The following is a 20,995-nucleotide window of genomic DNA, read 5'->3' as shown; positions in this document are numbered from 1 at the left end:
ACTGGGAATGAACAGCTAACTTTCAAAGTGGCCTTGACTGTGGAAGAACTAAGTTCAAAGAAGCGCTGTTCCTACTGTAATGAAGTAACACTTACAAAACACCCATCTTCTCCAAATGCGCTTCGGTGAGGAATGGCAGGCCTGGCCCTGTTATGCCATGTTCTGAGAAACAGACAGAAAATTAAAAAAAACTTGATCAAATGCATATAAAAAACAACACTTTCATTAGGAGCCACGCACCTATTGTAATCATTCGTTTTCCGTCTTGAAAATTTTCACGACATTTCTAAAAAAGTATTTTTACTACTACTCCTGATCTTATGACAACCATGACCCGAGAGCACCTGAACTGTTTTGGCACACAGATATGGGAAATGGCTGTTTTTGCTCATAACTACTGAATAATTTGGCTGAATTGTGTCAAAAAATGCTTTGTTTTTGTTTTTACATGTTGGTGTATTGTTACGAAACTCAGTGTGTGTAATCAACATCATGCCCTGGAGGTACTCAGTTGTCAAATTATAATTCAATGAAAAAAATACTAGTAGTTTCACTATTGTCACGATTCCTTGGATCATGCCAAAAACATTGATTGACTGCATTTGTGCTATGTCCTAGTTGGGAAATGTTCCATTTCAAGCTCAACTTAAAGTAAGGATGTTTTCTTTCCTGTTATCTAAACACTTGTCTGTTAATGATGTTTGTTGCGAAGACATTATTGATCATGTGCGTTGATATATGCTGAGCAATTAAAGTTGTGTTGGGTTTGATGCTAAAAAGGTTGATACAGTTTATTTGTATGTATTTCAGAAGGACCCTTTATCAGTGACTTTAACACTCAACGTTGTGAGCTAAATATGGATTTAAAGCCCAGACGGATGTAGGCTTGCGGTTTTTTGGCGTACTTATGGCTATACCTGATTGGGAAGTGTCTGGAGCTTGTGAACATGTTTGTTTGGAGTGAATTCATCGCCATAGCTGGATTATTAATTCGGCTAAGAGACAACTTCAACATTGGACATTGTTTGATGAACTTTATACCCTCGGATAAGACTCTCGCACCCACTTTTTCACATTACTGAACTGTGCAACCTAATGCCCATTCTCTGCAATGCACCTATCCAATACATAAGGGGGAAGTCGTGGCCTAATGGTTAGAGAGTCGGACTCCCAATCGAAAGGTTGTGAGTTCGAGTCCCGGGCCGGCAGGAATTGTGGGTGGGGGGAGTGCATGTACAGTTCTCCCTCCACCTTCAATACCATGACTGAGGTGCCCTTGAGCAAGGCATCGAACCCCCAACTGCTCCCCGGGCGCCGCAGCATAAATGGCTGCCCACTGCTCCGGGTGTGTGCTCACAGTGTGTGTGTGTGTGTTCACTGCTCTGTGTGTGTGCATTTCGGATGGGTTAAATGCAGAGCACAAATTCTGAGTATGGGTCACCATACTTGGCTGAATGTCACGTCACTTTCACTCACTTTCAATTACATTATTTTGCATAATGTGATCGATTGTCTTTTTCTTGTATTTTCTTTTTGTGTGGTGATTATTTTTTTTTTTTCATGGGTGTATAAAAGAATAATTGACACATTTGTTAAGCATATTTTCCCTATTAAACTGTTGTTAGGCAAACTGACTCCCCCTTATTTAAGTTAAATAACTAGCTTTTTGTTAGGAAAAACATGAGACCATTATAGTTTGGTGGCCAGTATGGGGAGTTTTGCATTTATTGGCTGTTTAAGCAGGTGAGGATATGGCAAGCCAACACTCAGAGACAGGGGATGAGTTGATGTTGGTGCAGTGGATAAGACACATGCCTTTGGTGTGAGAGACCCGGGTTCGAATCCACTGTGAGACACCAATGTGTCCCTGAGCAAGACACTTAACCCCTAGTTGCTCCAGAGGCGTGCGACCCCTGACATATATAGCAATTGTAAGTCGCTTTGGATAAAAGCGTCAGCTAAATGAATAAATGTAAATGAGTACGAGCCCATTCAGGACTTCAGCACTGAATCATTTGTAGTTAGAAGAGAACCAATCAAAGAACTCATTAACACATTCAGTGAGTTATACATTGATTCTGAAGAGGAAAATTCAGCAGTGGATGATGCCGAGGATATTAATGAGGTTGATCCTTTCCCACCACCTCCTCCTGAAATGGAAGAAAGATCTGAGCTCACCACAAATGCTTCCACAGCAGAACAGTTGAGGCAATTAATAGATCAAGTCACAACACTGGAGACACGAGTGGAAGACTGTGTTAAAAAAAAAAAGAAAATGACAGGTTTTCTCAGTCTGAAATAGAAAGTAAATTTAGGAAAGTGAAAGAAAAGCTGATTTACCGCATCGAAAGAGAGCGTGAAAGGATTCAACAAAAATTTGAACTTGGCATTAAAGATTTGGGGAAGTCAATGGTGGACTGTCTAAAGAGACGAGATATTCAAATCAACACCAAATTCAAGTCCTTTATTCCTCAAATGTCTACTCCCATACAGCCATCTCCAAGCCCATATGTTGCCCCGCAAGTTCATAAAGTCCAAAATCAAACCTATCAGGTGCAACAAAGTCAAACTCATCTAACAACTATTGGAAACACCACAGCTATTAACTAGATAGTAAAGTTTGTGGTCAAACTTTAAGTTGGCTTGAAAAAGCCTAGCCAGAAAGATTGAAGCTAGCATGGAACTAGAATGTTCCCAGCATGACTAGCAAGTGACTAACATGTCATTAGCAAGTGACTAGCATGTCTGTAGCATGTTGTTATCATGAATAGCAAGTGACAAGCATGTTGCTAGCATGACTAGCATGTAGTTAGCATGATTAACATGTTGTTATCATGATTCTAGCATGATTAACATGTCACTATCATGTTTCTAGCATGATTAGCATGTTTTTAGCATGTCGCTGACGTGTTACTAGCATGATTAGCATGTTGCTAGCATTTCGCTAGCATGTTGCTAGCATGTTTCTAGCATGATTAGCATGTCGCTAGCATGATTAGCATGCTAATAGCATGTTTCTAGCAGGATTAGCATGTCGCTAGCCTGTTTTGTAGCATGATAAAGCATGTTGTTAGTATAATTAGCATGTTGCTAGCATGTTGTTAACATTACTAGCATGTTGCTAGTATGACTAGCATGCCGTTGGCATGTTGCTTGCATGTTTCTAGCATGATTAGCATGTTGTTAACATGTTTCTAGCGTGATTAGCATGCGACTAACATGTTGCTAGCATGTTTCTAGTATGATTAGCATGCGACTAACATGTTGCTAGCATGTTTCTAGCATGACTAGCATGTTGCAAGTATATTCCAAGCATGATTAACATTCGACTAGCATGTTGCTAGTTTGTTTCTTGCATGATTAACATGTTGCTAGCATGTTTCTAACATGATTAGCATGTGACTAGCATGTTTCTAGAATGATTAGCATGTTGCTAGTATATTTCTAGTATGATTAGCATTCGACTAGCATTTTGCTAGTTTGTTTCTAGCATAATTAGTTTTTTGCTAGCATGTTTCTAGCATGATTAGCATTTGACTAGCATGTTTCTAGCATGATTAGCATGTTGCTAGCATGACTAACATGTGACTAGCATGTTGCTACCATGATTAGCATGTTGCTAGCATGTTTCTAGCATGATTAGCATTCGACTAGCTTGTTTCTAACATCGATAGATAGATAGATAGATAGATAGATAGATAGATAGATAGATAGATAGATAGATAGATAGATAGAATAGAAATATTAGATGAGTAGATAGATAAATCGATAGATAGAAACAGACAGATAGATAGATAGATAGATAGATAGATTAGAAATATTAGATGAGTAGATAGATAGATAGATAGATAGATAGATAGATAGATAGATAGATAGACAGACATAGAATGGTAGTTTAATTGAGTTTAGGGCTTCAGGGAGTTTTGATTTGAATTTTTGGCTTGTGCATTAATGGGCCACCGTAGTCTTGGCTCAATTTGAGCACTCAGCAAAGTCTATGGGATTTTTATGATTATTAATATTAATTTTTAAGAAAACTGAAAGTCAAATCAGTTAGAAAAGATATAGCAACCTGAGTCAGACCAGTCTGAAGGTCTGACCAGAGTTTGGTGGTTCTAGCTTGAAAGCTCTAGGAGGAGATAGTGTTTAAAATTTGGCTCAGAAGAATAATAATAAGATTAAAGCTGCAGTCCGTAACTTTTGACGCTCTAGCGGTTAATAAACAGAACTGCTTGTGTCTTGCAGAAGAACATTGTAGCCGGAGCTACTTCTCTTTGTTTATGTCTATGAAGAATCACAAAGGTACCGGGTTACTCCGCCGCGGTACCCCCGAAGCTATCTAAAATAGTCCGAATATAAACACTTATTATAGATGTACCCTAGTGATTCAGGACAGGCTAAAAACACGGTTTGGAAAATGGATTCATGGTGTAATCGCTTATTATATACAATTTGTAAACTTGAACACAAAAAAAAGTTACGGACCGCAACTCTGATTGGTTGTTTCTTACCGGGAGCGGTGAATTTCTGCAAATGGCAATAGGAGCACTGGGAGGAGCCAGAGGAGCTTGATTTTTTCACAGATTATCTGTCTCATATTCTACTGTCAGGACATAATGACAGGTTTCACAAATACATTTTTACAAAAGTTACCTACTTCAGCTTTAAATAGTAGATCAGTAAGTTGGCTTTTTCAAGCCAATTTAATTCCCAACCACCAGTGAAAGTAGAATTTCCAAGTTTTGGTAGCAGTGATGATCCAGTTGCCTTTATAGAAAAATGTGAAGAGTACCTAGCCATCCGACCTCTTTCTGATTATGAAATGTTAGCTTCTCTCACTTCTGTCTTGAAGGACACTGCAAAGGGTTGGTGGCCGTGCTGAAAGAAGAAACGTTCACACATGGCAAAAATTTAAAGATGTTTTCTTGTGTTCCTTCTTGAGTGAAGACTATGAAGATGAAACCGCTAGACGTCTGATAGAAAGGAAGCAAGGGGCGCAAGTATAAGAGATTTTGCTTTCCATTACAGAGCCCTTTGTCTGAAATGGAAACGTGATATGCCTGAGCGGGAAATCCTGCAAGCTATCCTGACAAATTGTAACCCTCGGTTGGCTAGTTTGCTACGAGGTTCAGTACAGAATGTTGCAGAGTTAGTGAGAATTGGTACCCAAATTGAAAGAGACTTTGGAGAAGCTAGAAGATATTGAAAAAGAAGAGTCTCAAAAGAATTACACACGGATTACATAGAATTACATAAGGATTCAGGTCCCAAGTCATCACTTGCTAACACTCGTGTAGTATGGTGTGTCCAACAACTGGTACAACCACCGTTCAAAATGATCACCTTACCCATATTGCTTCGTAAAAGGTTTTTTCAAGCCATAGTAGATACAGGAAGTACGCTTTCATTAATTCAAGAGTCATGCTGGAAGCAGTTGCATCCTCGATAACAGTGGAAGTCCAGTAAAGGTCAAACTTTTATGCTGGCAAATGGACAGATGCAGACTGCCATAGGAATGTCTGAGTGTGAATGTGTACTTGAACGAGCTGTGTTCAACCAAGTCTCTACATTTCTCACACACAACAACCTCCTTGACAGCAACCAATCTGGCTTCAGAAGTGGACATTCAACTGAGACTGCCTTGCTCTCAGTTGTTGAAGCTCTAAGACTGGCAAGAGCGGAATCCAAACTTCAGTACTTATCCTGCTTGATCTGTCCGCTGCTTTTGACACGGTTAACCACCAGATCCTCCTATCAACCCTACTGGCAAAGGGCATCTCAGGAACCGCACTTCAATAGTTTGAGTCTTACCTATCAGATAGGTCCTTCAAAGTATCTTGGAGAGGTGAAGTGTCCAAGTCACAACATCTTACTACTGGGGTGCCTCAGGGCTCAGTTCTTGGACCACTCCTCTTCTCTGTCTACATGGCATCTTTAGGTTCTGTCATTCAGAAACATGGCTTTTCATACCACTGCTATGCTGATGACACTCAACTCTACCTCTCATTCCATCCTGATGATCCGACGGTAGCTATTCACATCTCAGCTTGTCTAACAGACATTTCTTCCTGGATGATGGACCATCACCTTCGACTCAACCTTGCCAAGACAGAACTGCTTGTGATTCCAGCAAACCCATAGTTTCATCACAATTTCACCATCAAGTTGGGCACATCAACCATAACTCCTTCAAAAACAGCTAGACGCCTTGGAGTTATGATTGATAATCAGTTGACTTTCTCAGATCACATTACTAAAACTGTCCGATCCTGTAGACTATCGCAATGCCCTCTTGGCTGGTCTTCCAGCCAATTCTATCAAACCTTTACAATTAATTCAGAACACAGCAGCAAGATTAATTTTTAATGAGCCAAAAAGAATACATGTCACACCTCTGTTTATCAATTTGCACTGGCTTCCAGTAGCTGCTCGTATAAAATTCAAGGCATTGATGTTTGCCTACAAAACTACCACTGGCTCTGCACCCATTTACCTAAATTTGTTACTTCAGACTTATGTGCCTCTAGAAGCTTGCATTCTGCAAGTGAACGTCGCTTGATTGTGCCATCCCAAAGAAGCACAAAGTCACTTTTACGGACTTTTAAATTAAACGTGCAGTATGGAATTTTTGGCCACCAGGGGTCACTCAATCAAAATAATAACATGAGACGTACTTTGACGTCGGGAAAGAGAGTACGCTCATGGGAGTTGTTGTTCATTGGAACACGCGCTCTGTCGCTCCCCACATTCCTCACTCATTTTAACTGAGGCCGGCGACACACTGGATGCGTGGCGCAAGCGTCTCAGCTGCATGGCGTGTCAGTTTTTAATTCGGCTCCCATGTTAATAGGTTAGAGCTTGCAGACTGCCTGTGTGAGCCGCGCGTCTCAGGCGTGGCTCGAGCCGCGCAGAAAATGTGTGCATGCAAGAAATAGAACCGACGCCTATTTTTCACGCGACACGCACGCGTGTTGGAAGCGTTTCCAGGCAAAATATAATAGGAAAATATGTTTATATGTAATTTTGTACACAAATACATATTAATTCATGACATTTTGATGTTTGAAAGTCTATAGGTTGACAAATTCAGATACAAATGTAATTTAAAAAATAAATAAATAATTATCGATTTTCAAATATTGCACCTCTCAGACATAGTCTATTTTGCCGTCAATACTGTTGACGGTGTCCTTTATCAGTAGGCTTTATATTTATGTTCAACATGAAGTACAGATATTGTTGTCATGAAGACAAGAGCCTGGTCTGTCGGCGGTCTCCCTCTATGTCACCTACATCAGCAGCAGAGACGCCACGCAGCCAGTGTGTCACCGGCCTTAGTATTTTGACAATCACGTATTTTCGAACGGAGAGATATATGAATTATCAGACCCCTATCAAATCAATATTCCATCTAGCTAGTAGTAATACATGTTAAAAAAAACACGGTTGCCTTTCGTTAATAATTATAATTAGGCTACGTTTATACTATGATATCGAACAAGATAGTGAACTGCATTTGAAGCTACTTTATCCAGCTAGATATAGAACACATGTAGATTTACATTATACTCTTCATGAGAGCTAGTCCGTCTGCGTTTTACACAAGACATCATCGTTTCACAAAATATACAGATAGATATAGTTAGCTGAATGGATGCATACCTGTTTATTAGAATACAAGCATCTGTAGTTTCAGCTTGTCACGAAGCTCTCTCTATCTTGGAAATGCAACTCCAATATTTACCCGTGTCTTGTTTGTTCTCGTGTCCCAAAACCTTCTCAGGTCATTTATTTCACCCGTACGTTTGCGCTTCACAGAACGTGCAGGCAAAGCATTATTGCAAGTTATTGATTGAGGTATAAATACGAATATAAACAATATAAATATAAAATATAATAGTCTCGATCAAGGCTAGCTACTACTTTTTCTTCTTCGTCTCGTCTTTGATTCTGTTCACCTTTGTATTTGGCGGTTCCGCAGGAAGTTAGATAAACTAGAGGGGTCAAAGTTTATATGACGCCATAGACGGGCGACAAAACGGAAATAAAGAAACGTGCCGTGTCTTCTAATTAAACTATAATTTTCTCCGGATTTTAAAGTTCGTGGAAACTGTCGGGATAATGTAAGTACACAACAAAAAAATATATATAACAGATATAGTGATATCTGCTTTTTTTAAAGCAGAAAAATTACATATTGCGCATTTAAATGTTCCCTTCTGGTGGGACGACCTGCCCAACTCAATCCGAGCAGCTGAGTCCATCTTCAAGAATTGGCTTAAAACCCATCTCTTCCATCTTTATTTGACCCTCTAACTTTAACACTCACTATTCTAATTCTATTCTTTAAAAGAATCTAACTACTTTTCTAATCTTTTTGTATTACATTTTCTTTTCATTTATTATGCAATTGTGTGTGTGTAAAGACCTCTAACACTAGCTTGCTCTATTCTTTTTTTATTCTCTGTTTTCTTTTTATTTATTATATTATTTAAAATCCCATGCTACGTGTACTGTGTTAACCTAACTGAGACTTGTTATAGCACTTATATATCATTGCTCTTTTTGTTGTTTTTGATTGCTTCCACTGTCCTCATCTGTAAGTGGCTTTGGCTAAAAGCGTCTGCTAAATGAATAAATGTAAATGTAATATAAATTAATTTAATCTTACAGGATAAACAACTCAAGCTGACGTTGTACAGTCGTGGCCAAAAGTTTTGAGAATTACATTAATATTAGTTTTCAAAAAGTTTGCTGCTAAACTGCTTTTAGATCTTTGTTTCAGTTGTTTCGGTGATGTACTGAAATATAATTACAAGCACTTCATACGTTTCAAAGGCTTTTATCGACAATTACATGACATTTATGCAAAGAGTCAGTATTTGCAGTGTTGGCCCTTCTTTTTCAGGACCTCTGCAATTCGACTGGGCATGCTCTCAATCAACTTCTGGGCCAAATCCTGACTGATAGCAACCCATTCTTTCATAATCACTTCTTGGAGTTTGTCAGAATTAGTGGGTTTTTGTTTGTCCACCCGCCTCTTGAGGATTGACCACAAGTTCTCAATGGGATTAAGATCTGGGGAGTTTCCAGACCATGGACCCAAAATTTCAACATTCTGGTCCCCGAGCCACTTAGTTATCACTTTTGCCTTATGGCACGGTGCTCCATCGTGCTGGAAAATGCATTGTTCTTCACCAAACTGTTGTTGGATTGTTGGAAGAAGTTGCTGTTGGAGGGTGTTTTGGTACCATTCTTTATTCATGGCTGTGTTTTTGGGCAGAATTGTGAGCGAGCCCACTCCCTTGGATGAGAAGCAACCCCACACATGAATGGTGTCAGGATGCTTTACTGTTGGCATGACACAGGACTGATGGTAGCGCTCACCTTTTCTTCTCCGGACAAGCCTTTTTCCAGATGCCCCAAACAATCGGAAAGGGGCTTCATCGGAGAATATGACTTTGCCCCAGTCCTCAGCAGTCCATTCACTATACTTTCTGCAGAAGATCAATCTGTCCCTGATGTTTTTTTTGGAGAGAAGTGGCTTCTTTGCTGCCCTTCTTGACACCAGGCCATCTTCCAGAAGTCTTGTCCTCACTGTGCGTGCAGATGCGCTCACACCTGCCTGCTGCCATTCCTGAGCAAGCTCTGCACTGGTGGCACTCCGATCCCACAGCTCAATCCTCTTTAGGAGACCATCCTGGCGCTTGCTGGACTTTCTTGGACGCCCTGAAGCCTTCTTTACAAGAATTGAACCTCTTTCCTTGAAGTTCTTGATGACCTTATAAATTGTTGATTTAGGTGCAATCTTAGTAGCCACAATATCCTTGCCTGTGAAGCCATTTTTATGCAACGCAATGATGGCTGCACGCGTTTCTTTGCAGGTCACCATTGTTAACAATGGAAGAACAATGATTTCAAGCATCACCCTCCTTTTAACATGTCAAGTCTGCCATTTTAACCCAATCAGCCTGACATAATGATCTCCAGCCTTGTGCTCGTCAACATTCTCACCTGAGTTAACAAGACGATTACTGAAATGATCTCAGCAGGTCCTTTAATGACAGCAATCAAATGCAGTTGACAGGTTTTTTTTGGGATTAAGTTAATTTTCATTAGAGATCGACCGATATAGGTTTTTCTATAGCCGATTCCGATGCCGATGTTTAGAGGTCAGGGTCAGCCGATGTCCGATATGTGCTGCCGATTTTTAGGGCCGATATCTTGCAGTTTTCCCCTTCATTTGCATGCAAAAATGTCACACTAATAATAAGTGGATGCACAACATTTCTAAATTTATCATCATTTATTGAGCACTGACTTGAACCATCTCTCGAATCTTAATTTTGTGCACTGCACGGTATTAAAATAAAAAATGTATCCAAAGTTAACCAAACAAAATCAATAAACTGACCAAGTATTAAATATATAAAACAGGTAATATATATATATATATATATATATATATATATATATACACACAAATAAAAGTCAATCATTTACATAAAAGTTTTAGAGCATTTATCAAGTAGAATTTTTCCGGTTTGTTGGAGCATAAATGTAAACTTAAATATACATTTAAATAAATACAATTTAAAAAATAAAAATCTGAAAAATATACAAAAATAAATATATAAAAAATAAATAACAGTAGTGCTGCAAACACACTAGCAACCAGCAACATTTGTGTTTGGTATAAATGACACAGAACATCTAAAGTGCATTCTAATTTCAAACTTACATCGCCGTCTGTTCATTATTAAAATCATGTACAGTCCAACAAACATATACTAGGTTCCACTGGTAAGTTTAAATAGACCGTAGTATACCGGTCCACTCTGCTGTTATTCCAAGGACGTTTTTGCTCATATGAAGAGGATGATCTTTATCGTCTAGTTTACATTAAATAAATAAAAAATATTATAGTTTAACATTCAGATACATTGCGAATATGGAAACATTTGGATATGTGCAGAACGAGACGTGAGCAATAACCTCCAAATACATCTAGTCAAACCCGCGCTCGCTCGTCCTCGTATGGATCGGATCATTGTTCAGATAAGCAAAAAAAAAAAAAAAAAAAAGGCCAAGACAAATAAACATACGTTTTGTCTTTTTTTTTTAACATTAAATTATTAAATTAAAATATATGAAATCAACTTAAAGTGCACATAATATCTTCTTTTTAACATAATAGCCCGACTTCTCATCTCCCAGTCTGCTGTGATGAAGAGAGCAGTTATCGTCACAGAGCTCTCCGTCCCCTGGACGTCCACCCGTCTGTCGTGAGCGCAACAGAGGATGCTCGGGATAGTTCATCCACAACTGTTTTCTTCTCCTGTTCATAAAGATCTGGCACAATCTTTTCACTCTAACCTCTTTCCTTCATCATTATATCTGACAGGGAATCCAAAATGAACCGGGTGTTCAAGCTCCTCCGTTCCTCCGCTCGCCATGACCACTGAGTGTGGACTAAACATGCGCAACTTTTTTTTTTCATAAATCAATCCGGGAGTTACGTGTGTGCCGAACCGAAGATATTGATCCGAACGGATCACGGATCAATGATGATCTGTTGCACCACTACTATAGTGTGTCATTTGAAAACATTGCAGATGCGTTTTAAAATACAATAACGAGCACCACGAAACCATTTAAAGAGGCGTATTCAGCGGTCTCCCTGACGGGAAACAGTCAACAAAGTAAAATCATCTCCAACGTATGGCGCGCTCTCTTCATTTTATCAAATGATCATAATCACATATATTCATTTTACAGTCCTGCTACTAGCATTTTATTCAGACTAAAACCCCTTTAATTCGGGTGAGAAAGCTTTTTTCCCAAGTGGTTTTTGCACATAATAATAATACCGCTGCAGACGCATTTTGCAGCATTAAAGTAATTAATTGATCATTAATTTAAACGACGATCGATCATGGAAATTATCGAATATTGACATCCCTAAATACAAATGAGTTGGATGGAAACCTGGTTATTGTCTGCATCAAATCATGCTTCCGAACAAATGTGATTCACGGTTCTGGGCAGCTCCAGGACAGCTGTCTCTCCGAGCGCGGTGCTGTCTGTGAGCGGCGGAGTAACGTCAGAGACAGTTTACTTTGGTAACGTCACGCTGCAGTGTTTGTTAGAGCTGCCAACTTCTCCACCCCATTTACAGAGTGAAATACTCTGACTACCTTTATCTCCCAGGACTGCTGTTGAATCTTCCAAAACTTTTGGCTTGGGGTGCTTCACATGCAGTGGCAGCAGCAGCACTTTCCACCGGTCTGGAGAGAGTTTGTCCATCCCACAGGTAACTCCTCGAGCATCCTCGGCGTAACACTCCCTCGTCCACGATAACACCACGGATCCACCCCAGCGGAGAGGGATCTTCAGCAGCGCGTCCCTCCGTCCTGAAGGAGTCATTGAGGCGGTGGTCTGGAGAGAGTTTGTCCATCCCACAGGTAACTCCTCGAGCATCCTCGGCGTCACACTCCCTCACCCTCGATGACACCACGGATCCACCCCAGTGGAGAGGGATCTTCAGCAGCGCGTCCCTCCGTCCTGAAGGAGTCATTGAGGCGGTGGTCTGGAGAGAGTTCGTCCGTCCCACAGGTAACTCCTCGAGCATCCTCGGCGTCACACTCCCTCGTCCTCGATGACACCACGGATCCACCCCAGCGGAGAGGGATCTTCAGCAGTGCGTCCCTCCGTCCTGAAGGAGTCATTGAGGCGGTGGTCTGGAGAGAGTTCGTCCGTCCCACAGGTAACTCCTTGAGCATCCTCGGCGTCACACTCCCTCGTCCTCGATGACACCACGGATCCACCCCAGCGGAGAGGGATCTTCAGCAGCGCGTCCCTCTGTCCTGAAGGAGTCATTGAGGCGGTGATCTGGAGAGAGTTTGTCCGTCCCACAGGTAACTCCTCGAGCATCCTCGGCGTCACACTCCCTCGTCCTCGATGACACCACGGATACACCCCAGCGGAGAGGGATCTTCAGCAGCGCGTCCCTCTGTCCTGAAGGAGTCATTGAGGCGGTGATCTGGAGAGAGTTCGTCCGTCCCACAGGTAACTCCTCGAGCATCCTCGGCGTCACACTCCCTCGTCCTCGATGACACCACGGATCCACCCCAGCGGAGAGGGATCTTCAGCAGCGCGTCCCTCTGTCCTGAAGGAGTCATTGAGGCGGTGATCTGGAGAGAGTTTGTCCGTCCCACAGGTAACTCCTCGAGCATCCTCGGCGTCACACTCCCTCGTCCTCGATGACACCACGGATCCACCCCAGCGGAGAGGGATCTTCAGCAGCGCGTCCCTCTGTCCTGAAGGAGTCATTGAGGCGGTGATCTGGAGAGAGTTTGTCCGTCCCACAGGTAACTCCTCGAGCATCCTCGGCGTCACACTCCCTCGTCCTCGATGACACCACGGATCCACCCCAGCGGAGAGGGATCTTCAGCAGCGCGTCCCTCTGTCCTGAAGGAGTCATTGAGGCGGTGATCTGGAGAGAGTTTGTCCGTCCCACAGGTAACTCCTCGAGCATCCTCGGCGTCACACTCCCTCGTCCTCGATGACACCACGGATCCACCCCAGCGGAGAGGGATCTTCAGCAGCGCGTCTCTCCTTCTCCAGGGCTTCGGCACCGGTGTAACACATTAAAAACTTCACAATCACGGGAAGAAGAAGGTGGGAACCGGGAATCAATCGTCACAATGATATAGCCCACCAACATTAGTACTGAACTGCAATATCCTTAGTGGGATTTTTGAATTGCAATTAAGTCTGCGCATGAGTTGTAATAACAGTGAAGGTCTCAGAGCAAAGTTATTAAAAGGTTCAATCGGTCCACATTATTAAAAGAGAAAAAACTTGCTCAGTTCAATACACTATATGCACACACCAGAAAATTCAAATGTTATGAAAACGGTCTCAGGTAGGCCATGTTCATTAATTTCTATCATCTGTTTGAACTCTGCACTGTTTTCGTTTGGGAAACGGTTTGTAAAAAAAATTTCACGTGTACAGGGTGAGCAGGGTACAAACGCAGGGTTAATTGTAACACTACAAGATTTAAACATTTCCACGTAACAAAATGTAAAAAAGTTCGCAATATTTCCTTGACGTATCTCTGTTTAGAGAAAAATTTGCCAAAGTTCAGAAATCTTTTGAAGATATTGCTGAACATTTAACCATTGCAAAAATAAATTTCTGCCTGAACTAAATGTCTTCCAGTTTTTTGTTTTTGTTTGTTTGTTTAAAACGAGACACATCTGTTAATTATTATTTTAATTTTTCACAATTATTTTAATCTCCAAACTGTTTTAGATAGTTCTGCTTTACTTCTTATGCTTTTCTAAAATAGTGTTTGATTGTGCTCGGTTCTCTCCGACACACAGGGAAGGATCATGAATGCATTTCCTGCAATACAACACAGCAGCACAGATTACAGTTCACTGAAGTTAGCCTGCTTCACAGTTTTTTGGACACTACATATTTTAACGTCTGTACACAAAAATGTAAACTTAAAATATTAGTAGTGACATTTTTCAGTTGTACTCTAAAATAAAATGGTTATTTTTCTTAAACACTTAAATTCTGTCATCAAACTTTTAAGTAAGGTTAAACTTAAACTAATGTCAACGTGTTTTTTTCTCAGATATTTTGGTGGGTCGTGGAATAGATTACACTGCTTCATCACACAGATGAAGACTGGATCCCTGGAAACTATTGATCGATTCTCTTTCAGTGTGAACCTGAGTGATCGAGAGCAGGTCAGCCGTCTACATTCAGACTAGTGTTGTCACGGTACCAAAATTTCAGTATTCGGTACCGATACCAGTGAATATCCACGGTTCTTGGTACAAATTTCGGTACCAAAGCAGAACACAAAAATATGCTAATTAAAAAAAAGGAAAAAAAAAAACACTTTTTATCACTACAAATAAAACCAATGCCATTCTTTATACTTATTTACAATTATGTTTAAAGTTTTTCTACAAGTAATATAATTATGAAAAACCGTAAACAAGTTTCACCCAAATTTAATTTGTCTTTTAATTAATGAAATGTAAACATTTGGTTTTTTTTGATAAATAAAGGGGATTTGCTATTAAAATTTAAACATGGAAGAAATATTGTGTCATTTATTTCTTTAAAAAAAATTAAGTTTTATTAATTTTTCAGCAGTAGTAGCAGTATCACATACATTCTACTAAATAATAGTAATATTTCTACCACAATGCCTTTATGTAAAAATGAACTTTTATTTTGATGGGCTACTTTTATTTTGACACTGGTTTTACTCAAATGAAACGGTAAAATACTTGTGAAGTGAGTCAGAACAGTTCTGGTGTTGTTTATGTATTTATGTCCTCATTGAGACGGCAGATGCTGAAATTAATGCAAGCGTCATGCGCTTCAGTCTATGTAGTAAACAAACCATTCATTAATTCACACAGAGACATGCAGAACATGCAGGTTTCATATTTCAACCAACTTTTGCGGCTTAACATTTACAGATACTGGTCCATACGGAGATTTGATTTGATTAATTTATGCTATCTTTGACAAATTCTGTGACTGTCCATATTAAAACGTAAGTTTCATTTTCATGACTGGATTTGGAGATCCCGTTCGCATTTTCTGCTTCGCGGAAATGACCGGGTCCTCGTTACCACCGGTACTTAAAGTCACATTTTCATTTTTTTAGTACCGACTTGGTACCGAAGTACCGGCTCTTTTGACAAAACTAATTCAGACTATTCAGCTGTGCAAAACTGTTCACTGTGCTGCTGGATGTTATATATTAGTATTCGTATTCAAATTATCAGACACTTATTAAAGTACTAATTTGTACTGCAATTTTTTTACCGTTTACTGCACTTTAAGTGTGTCACACATCAGACGTAAAGAGCTGCGCTGGGGCTAATGAACTCAAGGCTCGCTTATACACAAGGATTTCTTATAATAATAATAATATATATATATATATATATATATATATATATATATATATATATATATAATATACAGAATTGAGTAGCAAGTGCTATAAAATGAACCGCGTATGCATACAGTGCCTGCAGAAAGTTATGTTGTGTTATTATTAGAGGTCGACCGATTTATCAGTTTTGCCGATTAATCGGCACCGATAGTTGATAGTTAAATCCATGCGGAGAGTTTCGCGTGTTTCGTTTCTGCTGGAGCGGCTGAGAAGGGTCAGAGTTCATCATACAGTGCGAGAGCGACCTCTAGTGGCTGAATCACTGACAACTGTTCTTTCCGTTTGCTCCGTTTTTTAAACACTGAACTTCAAACTTATCTTTGCCTCATTGTTCATTCTTGAAGTCAACTTGTGTCTGTTTGGTGAATAAATAAACTGTTTTAGAGCTGCTCGAGTTGAACGTGTGTCTGGAGTGTGTGTCTTTTATATTATATTCAGCTGCTCTTTTATATCGATTAGACAATCATTAAGTGCTCAACAGAGGTGGGTAGTAACGAGTTACATTTACTTCGCTACATTTACTTGAGTAATTTTTTGGGGTAACTAATACTTTTTGGAGTATATTTAAAGATGGGTACTTTATACTCTTACTTGACGCTCCTCTCGTTACTTTATCTTAATGCAATAAATGTTATAAATGCTTCAGTTTATTCCAAACGCGCCGTCTACTTTTCTCTGGGCAATGAGCGATGCCCATTCGCGAATGATTCATTCTTTTGAGTCAATTCTGTTCAAAGGCTTGATCAAACCAATTGGCAAACGAGTGAATTGGTTCATGAATCAGTTTGAATGAGTTGTTCAGTTCCCTGCCGCACGCGCTGAGCGTCTGAAGCGGTTCACTCGGAGTTGTAACGTTTAAGAACAGAAAGAGCGCTGAAAACGTGGCTGGAACTGCACTGAATTGAAATCTGCAAAGGCTATTATTTGCTAGCGATGGAGATCCTTATTAGATGAACACCGCGTGTGCTGTCTACTGTTTAACAGGTAATAACTTGGGCTACATTCGATTACAGTACACGATACCACTGTGACATTAGTTTGTTGTACGTGTGTGGCTTATAACAGAGGGGAGTCAAGTTGAATGCAGCTTCCAAAAGACAAAAAATAGCAGATTAATATTTTCTGTATTTGATACAATCACACCGGCGTGAGAACTCATATTATCAGCTGCTAAATTCAGATCTGTGATTGCTTGCTGGCGCTGAGCCAGAGATCGATGCGTTTATACAGCGCTGCGCATTATAACCAATCACACATGATTCTTTTGAGCTTATTAAAGCATTGGCCAATCAGAGGTGTTCCGATGAGTCATCGCTGAACTCCCGGTGCTTCCTTCACTCGCTCACTGACTGAATACCTCTTTCTGGCGAATTCTCTCGCAGGAACAACAAAGTGCAGATGTGTGTACGAATCTTTAATTAAGATATTGATTTCACAGTGTTAACAGTTTCAGTGATTTTAATGGGAGTTTCTGAGAGTGATTGAAATCTAGACTGTCTGTGAAAATGATCTTTAATAATCTAAATGTTATTTGCTCTCTTTCTGAACAATGAAAGATTAGTAGCAATATTTATATCACATTAACTTTCAATGTTAAATTCACATTTAATATAAAGTCAGTCGTATTAAAAATATGTTAGGTCATGACACCTATATCTGTTACTCTAGTAAACACAGGGTTTTATAATAAATTACATAATTAGACTACTTTGACCATCGCATATTATCATTATTAACAATCTATGAATGTGAGAATCGAGATATTTCATTATATAGTTCATGAATCTGGGAATGTTTCTAAAAAAATAATAATAATAATAACAATAATGCTTAATAATAATTTGCCAATATGCTGTGGCTGCTGTATGTCACATGATGACCCCCATCTGCCTAGACACAATTAATTATGATATTTCCACAATATTTACGCTTGCAGAAATATACTTCTGTGTGCAGACAGAAGAAGATCCGTCAATGTGCATTTGGTTCGTTATGTTCAGATGTTCGGTAACTTAACGGTCATGTGAGGAGTTTTCTCTCTTCTCTGTGTCAGAGGTTATTTATACATATACTGTAATACATACTTTAAAATATAATTTATTTTGTGATGCAAATCCAAATTTTCATCAGCTGTTATTCCAGTTTTCAGAGTCATGATCCTTCAAAATATAATTCTAATATATTAATATTTATAATATCTAATATATTACATTTTATCTATATATCTAAATAAAAATAGGCTCAGTATATATGACCCAAAGTAACTAGTAACTAACTACTTGAGTAGATTTTTTATCCGATACTCTTTTACTCTTACTCAAGTAACTATTCAGACTAGTACTTTTACTTTTACTTGAGTAAATATGTCTAGAAGTACTTTTACTTGAGTACAGTTTTTGGGTCCTGGTCCTGGTGCTCAATAACAGAGCAGTCAGAGTGCGACGCAGAAAACACAGACGGAGTCTCAGAATCCATTCATAGAAACAGATTAGCGCGTGACATGAAGACACTAGTGACAGTACACATACAGAAACCTGATCGGGATGCACTCAAATACACCCAAATAACTCAGAGTATGACAAATAAAGGAGTTTCTCTGGCCAGAGGAACCTCAATTCTCTGTTCATGTCTAATATTATGTAAGGTCTATGAAGACTGTCTGCAGGCACTGTACGTAAACAAAATAAATAAATCACAGCCTTTTGAAGTTTAATGGTCACATTTAGCTGTATCGCAATTCTGGTCTGTACCCAAAATTAAAGACTTCGTGAAATCATAATCACGTCTTTCTGAGCAGTATCTGTGTTAGGCTACTTCGACGGATACATTTGATGGGCAGAAGATTACTAAACAAATAAACAAACAAATAAATAAATAAATAAGAGTAAAGCTGTGACGACAGGCCACGCCCACTATGTGTGGAGACAGGACTTTCATTCCCTCACAGGATATGAGCTAAAGTAGTCTTCACTAGTTAAAATGCTCATTCTTCGGCGACACTGAACTAGTGGAGATGAAAGTGCAGACATTATCTGCAGAGTTTCACTGCTCGGTGTCCTCGTGTCTTACCTCTGAAGATCTGCTCCCACTGATCGAGTCCCTCTCGGCGCAGATAAGAGACGGTCCCGGCCACGTCCCAGCGCCTGAAGTCCGCCTCACAGCCGTCTCCTGCTCCTCCTCGGGGCCGCTTCACTCCTCTCTCCATACTCTAATACTTCCTAGAGAACGCACGCAAACTTTCGCATGGAAGCCGGCGGCTCGCTTCTTCTTCTGATGATGCTTTACGGCGGATGTCAAACCAACTTCAGGTGCATTTACCGCCACCAACTGGACTGGAGTGTGAAGCACAAATAAATACATAAATCTTATTTCTTTTAAGATATTTTATAATAGCAGCACCATATATTTTACCTTGTTCTGCATGCTATTTAATAAGGCTTGTCAAATTAAATGATTTAACACCTTAATTACTTCCTTGCATTTTTAATTTTATTAAAGGGTCATGAAACCCCAGAGCACATTTTTTTGAGATGGGAACGTGTATGTACCAGCTGCACATCACTGAAAAGACCAAAAGCACTCATGAGTGTGGATCTACGTCAGCTGCTCCAGATGTATTCATGAGAAAGGGCTCACTGTAGAATAAGTTATAACGGTTACAACAGAACCTATTATTGCCAGAGATCGGGTCGAGGGATCCATCTCACTGCCATTAATAACCGAGCATACATACACCTGATGCTCGCGCGCGGAAACGGGAGCCCGCTATGGGGTGTGGAATGTGACAGTCGTGTACTTCTGGATGTGAGAAGGGTACGTCGCCTCCACAGACGTGTGCCACAAAATATATATATATATATATATGTCAGTGATGAGTACATCTCTGCATTACACTTACCATCTAAATAATACATCATCATCAGAAGTGTAATTTTACCAAGTATTAAACAGTAACAAAATGAAAGAGAACATGTTAATCAATAATCCAGTAATATAAGTTAAAATAAATAATATCTCAAATATACTTTCTAACGGGGGAAGTGCCACTATGTCACTTTAGTTGTTTCTCAATTTATTTTCTGTTATCTTTCCCCCCATTTTAATTTGTTGACTTCTGCTGTTTTCAGATTTCATCACTTGAAGGCATTGTTCATACTCTGCTTGCTCATGGAATAAAACAAAGAATGAAAAATTGACACTGCTTTATTTAATATTGTGGGAAGACGTCTTAAAGCCATAATAACTCACTGAATCATAATTTTGGATTGTGAGAAATCTAGATCAATGAAAACAATAATAAGAATAAAAATCCAAGTATACTTTCATATTATGATCCAACTGTTTTGATGACTTAAAAAATACAAAATAGACACAATATTTTTTAAATGGTTATTAAATATTTAATCATGAGTAAGTCACAACAAGAACACCACATGATGTGTCAAATTAAAGTTAAATAATTTAATAACAAATATATTGTTGGTTGGAGTTTTTGTAAATGTTTTGCAATAAAAGTACAAATAAAAGATTTTAAAAGATTAAATATATATTTTTTAAATATAACAATTTTAGATTTTGATGGCTGCAACACAATCCAAAAACAATTATTATATATATTTTTTTAAATTGGGAAAGCAAAATAAAAATAAAAGTGAAAAAAAACACCTTCTGCACAAAAAATAATCAAATTAATAAGCAACCCATGAATGGAATAACAAAATATAAGTTTAAATATTAGAATCTCTCAGCTCTAATGAACGTAAGTATTATTAGGTTTAGGGCTTTGAATAAACTTGAGCGAGTTCATGGGTCTCACTCCCAGACCCATATGAAAGTAAATTGTTGTATGTCACCATTTTGCTCATAACTTTCTACAACATCAAACAGAATTAAAGCTGCAAGCAGCGATGAACGGGCCCTCGCACCCGGGCTCACCGCCAGCGAGAGGCTTTAGTAAATTGCCGAACGACGAGATATATGCATTTAAAGTCGTAAATA

General features: G+C 39.3%; 1 protein-coding gene across 1 annotated transcript in view; it reads right to left on the bottom strand.

Moving 5' to 3' along the window:
* Positions 1–19,322, bottom strand: part of samhd1 (SAM domain and HD domain 1) — a 58,086-nt gene extending 38,764 nt beyond the window's left edge. Inside the window, exons 1-2 of the mRNA XM_059547132.1 lie at positions 19,067–19,322; positions 96–162 (exon numbers count right to left, since the gene is read on the bottom strand). Of these exons, the coding sequence (XP_059403115.1) occupies positions 96–162; positions 19,067–19,202 (203 nt within the window). The 5' untranslated portion in view covers positions 19,203–19,322. The remainder of the gene's footprint in view (positions 1–95; positions 163–19,066) is intronic.
* Positions 19,323–20,995: the final 1,673 nt, after the last annotated feature.

Source organism: Carassius carassius, unplaced genomic scaffold (genome assembly GCF_963082965.1).
Source record: "Carassius carassius unplaced genomic scaffold, fCarCar2.1 SCAFFOLD_61, whole genome shotgun sequence".
Lineage (NCBI taxonomy): Eukaryota > Metazoa > Chordata > Actinopteri > Cypriniformes > Cyprinidae > Carassius > Carassius carassius.
Note: the sequence above shows the minus strand (reverse complement) of the source record. Positions and strands in the feature narration are given on the sequence as shown.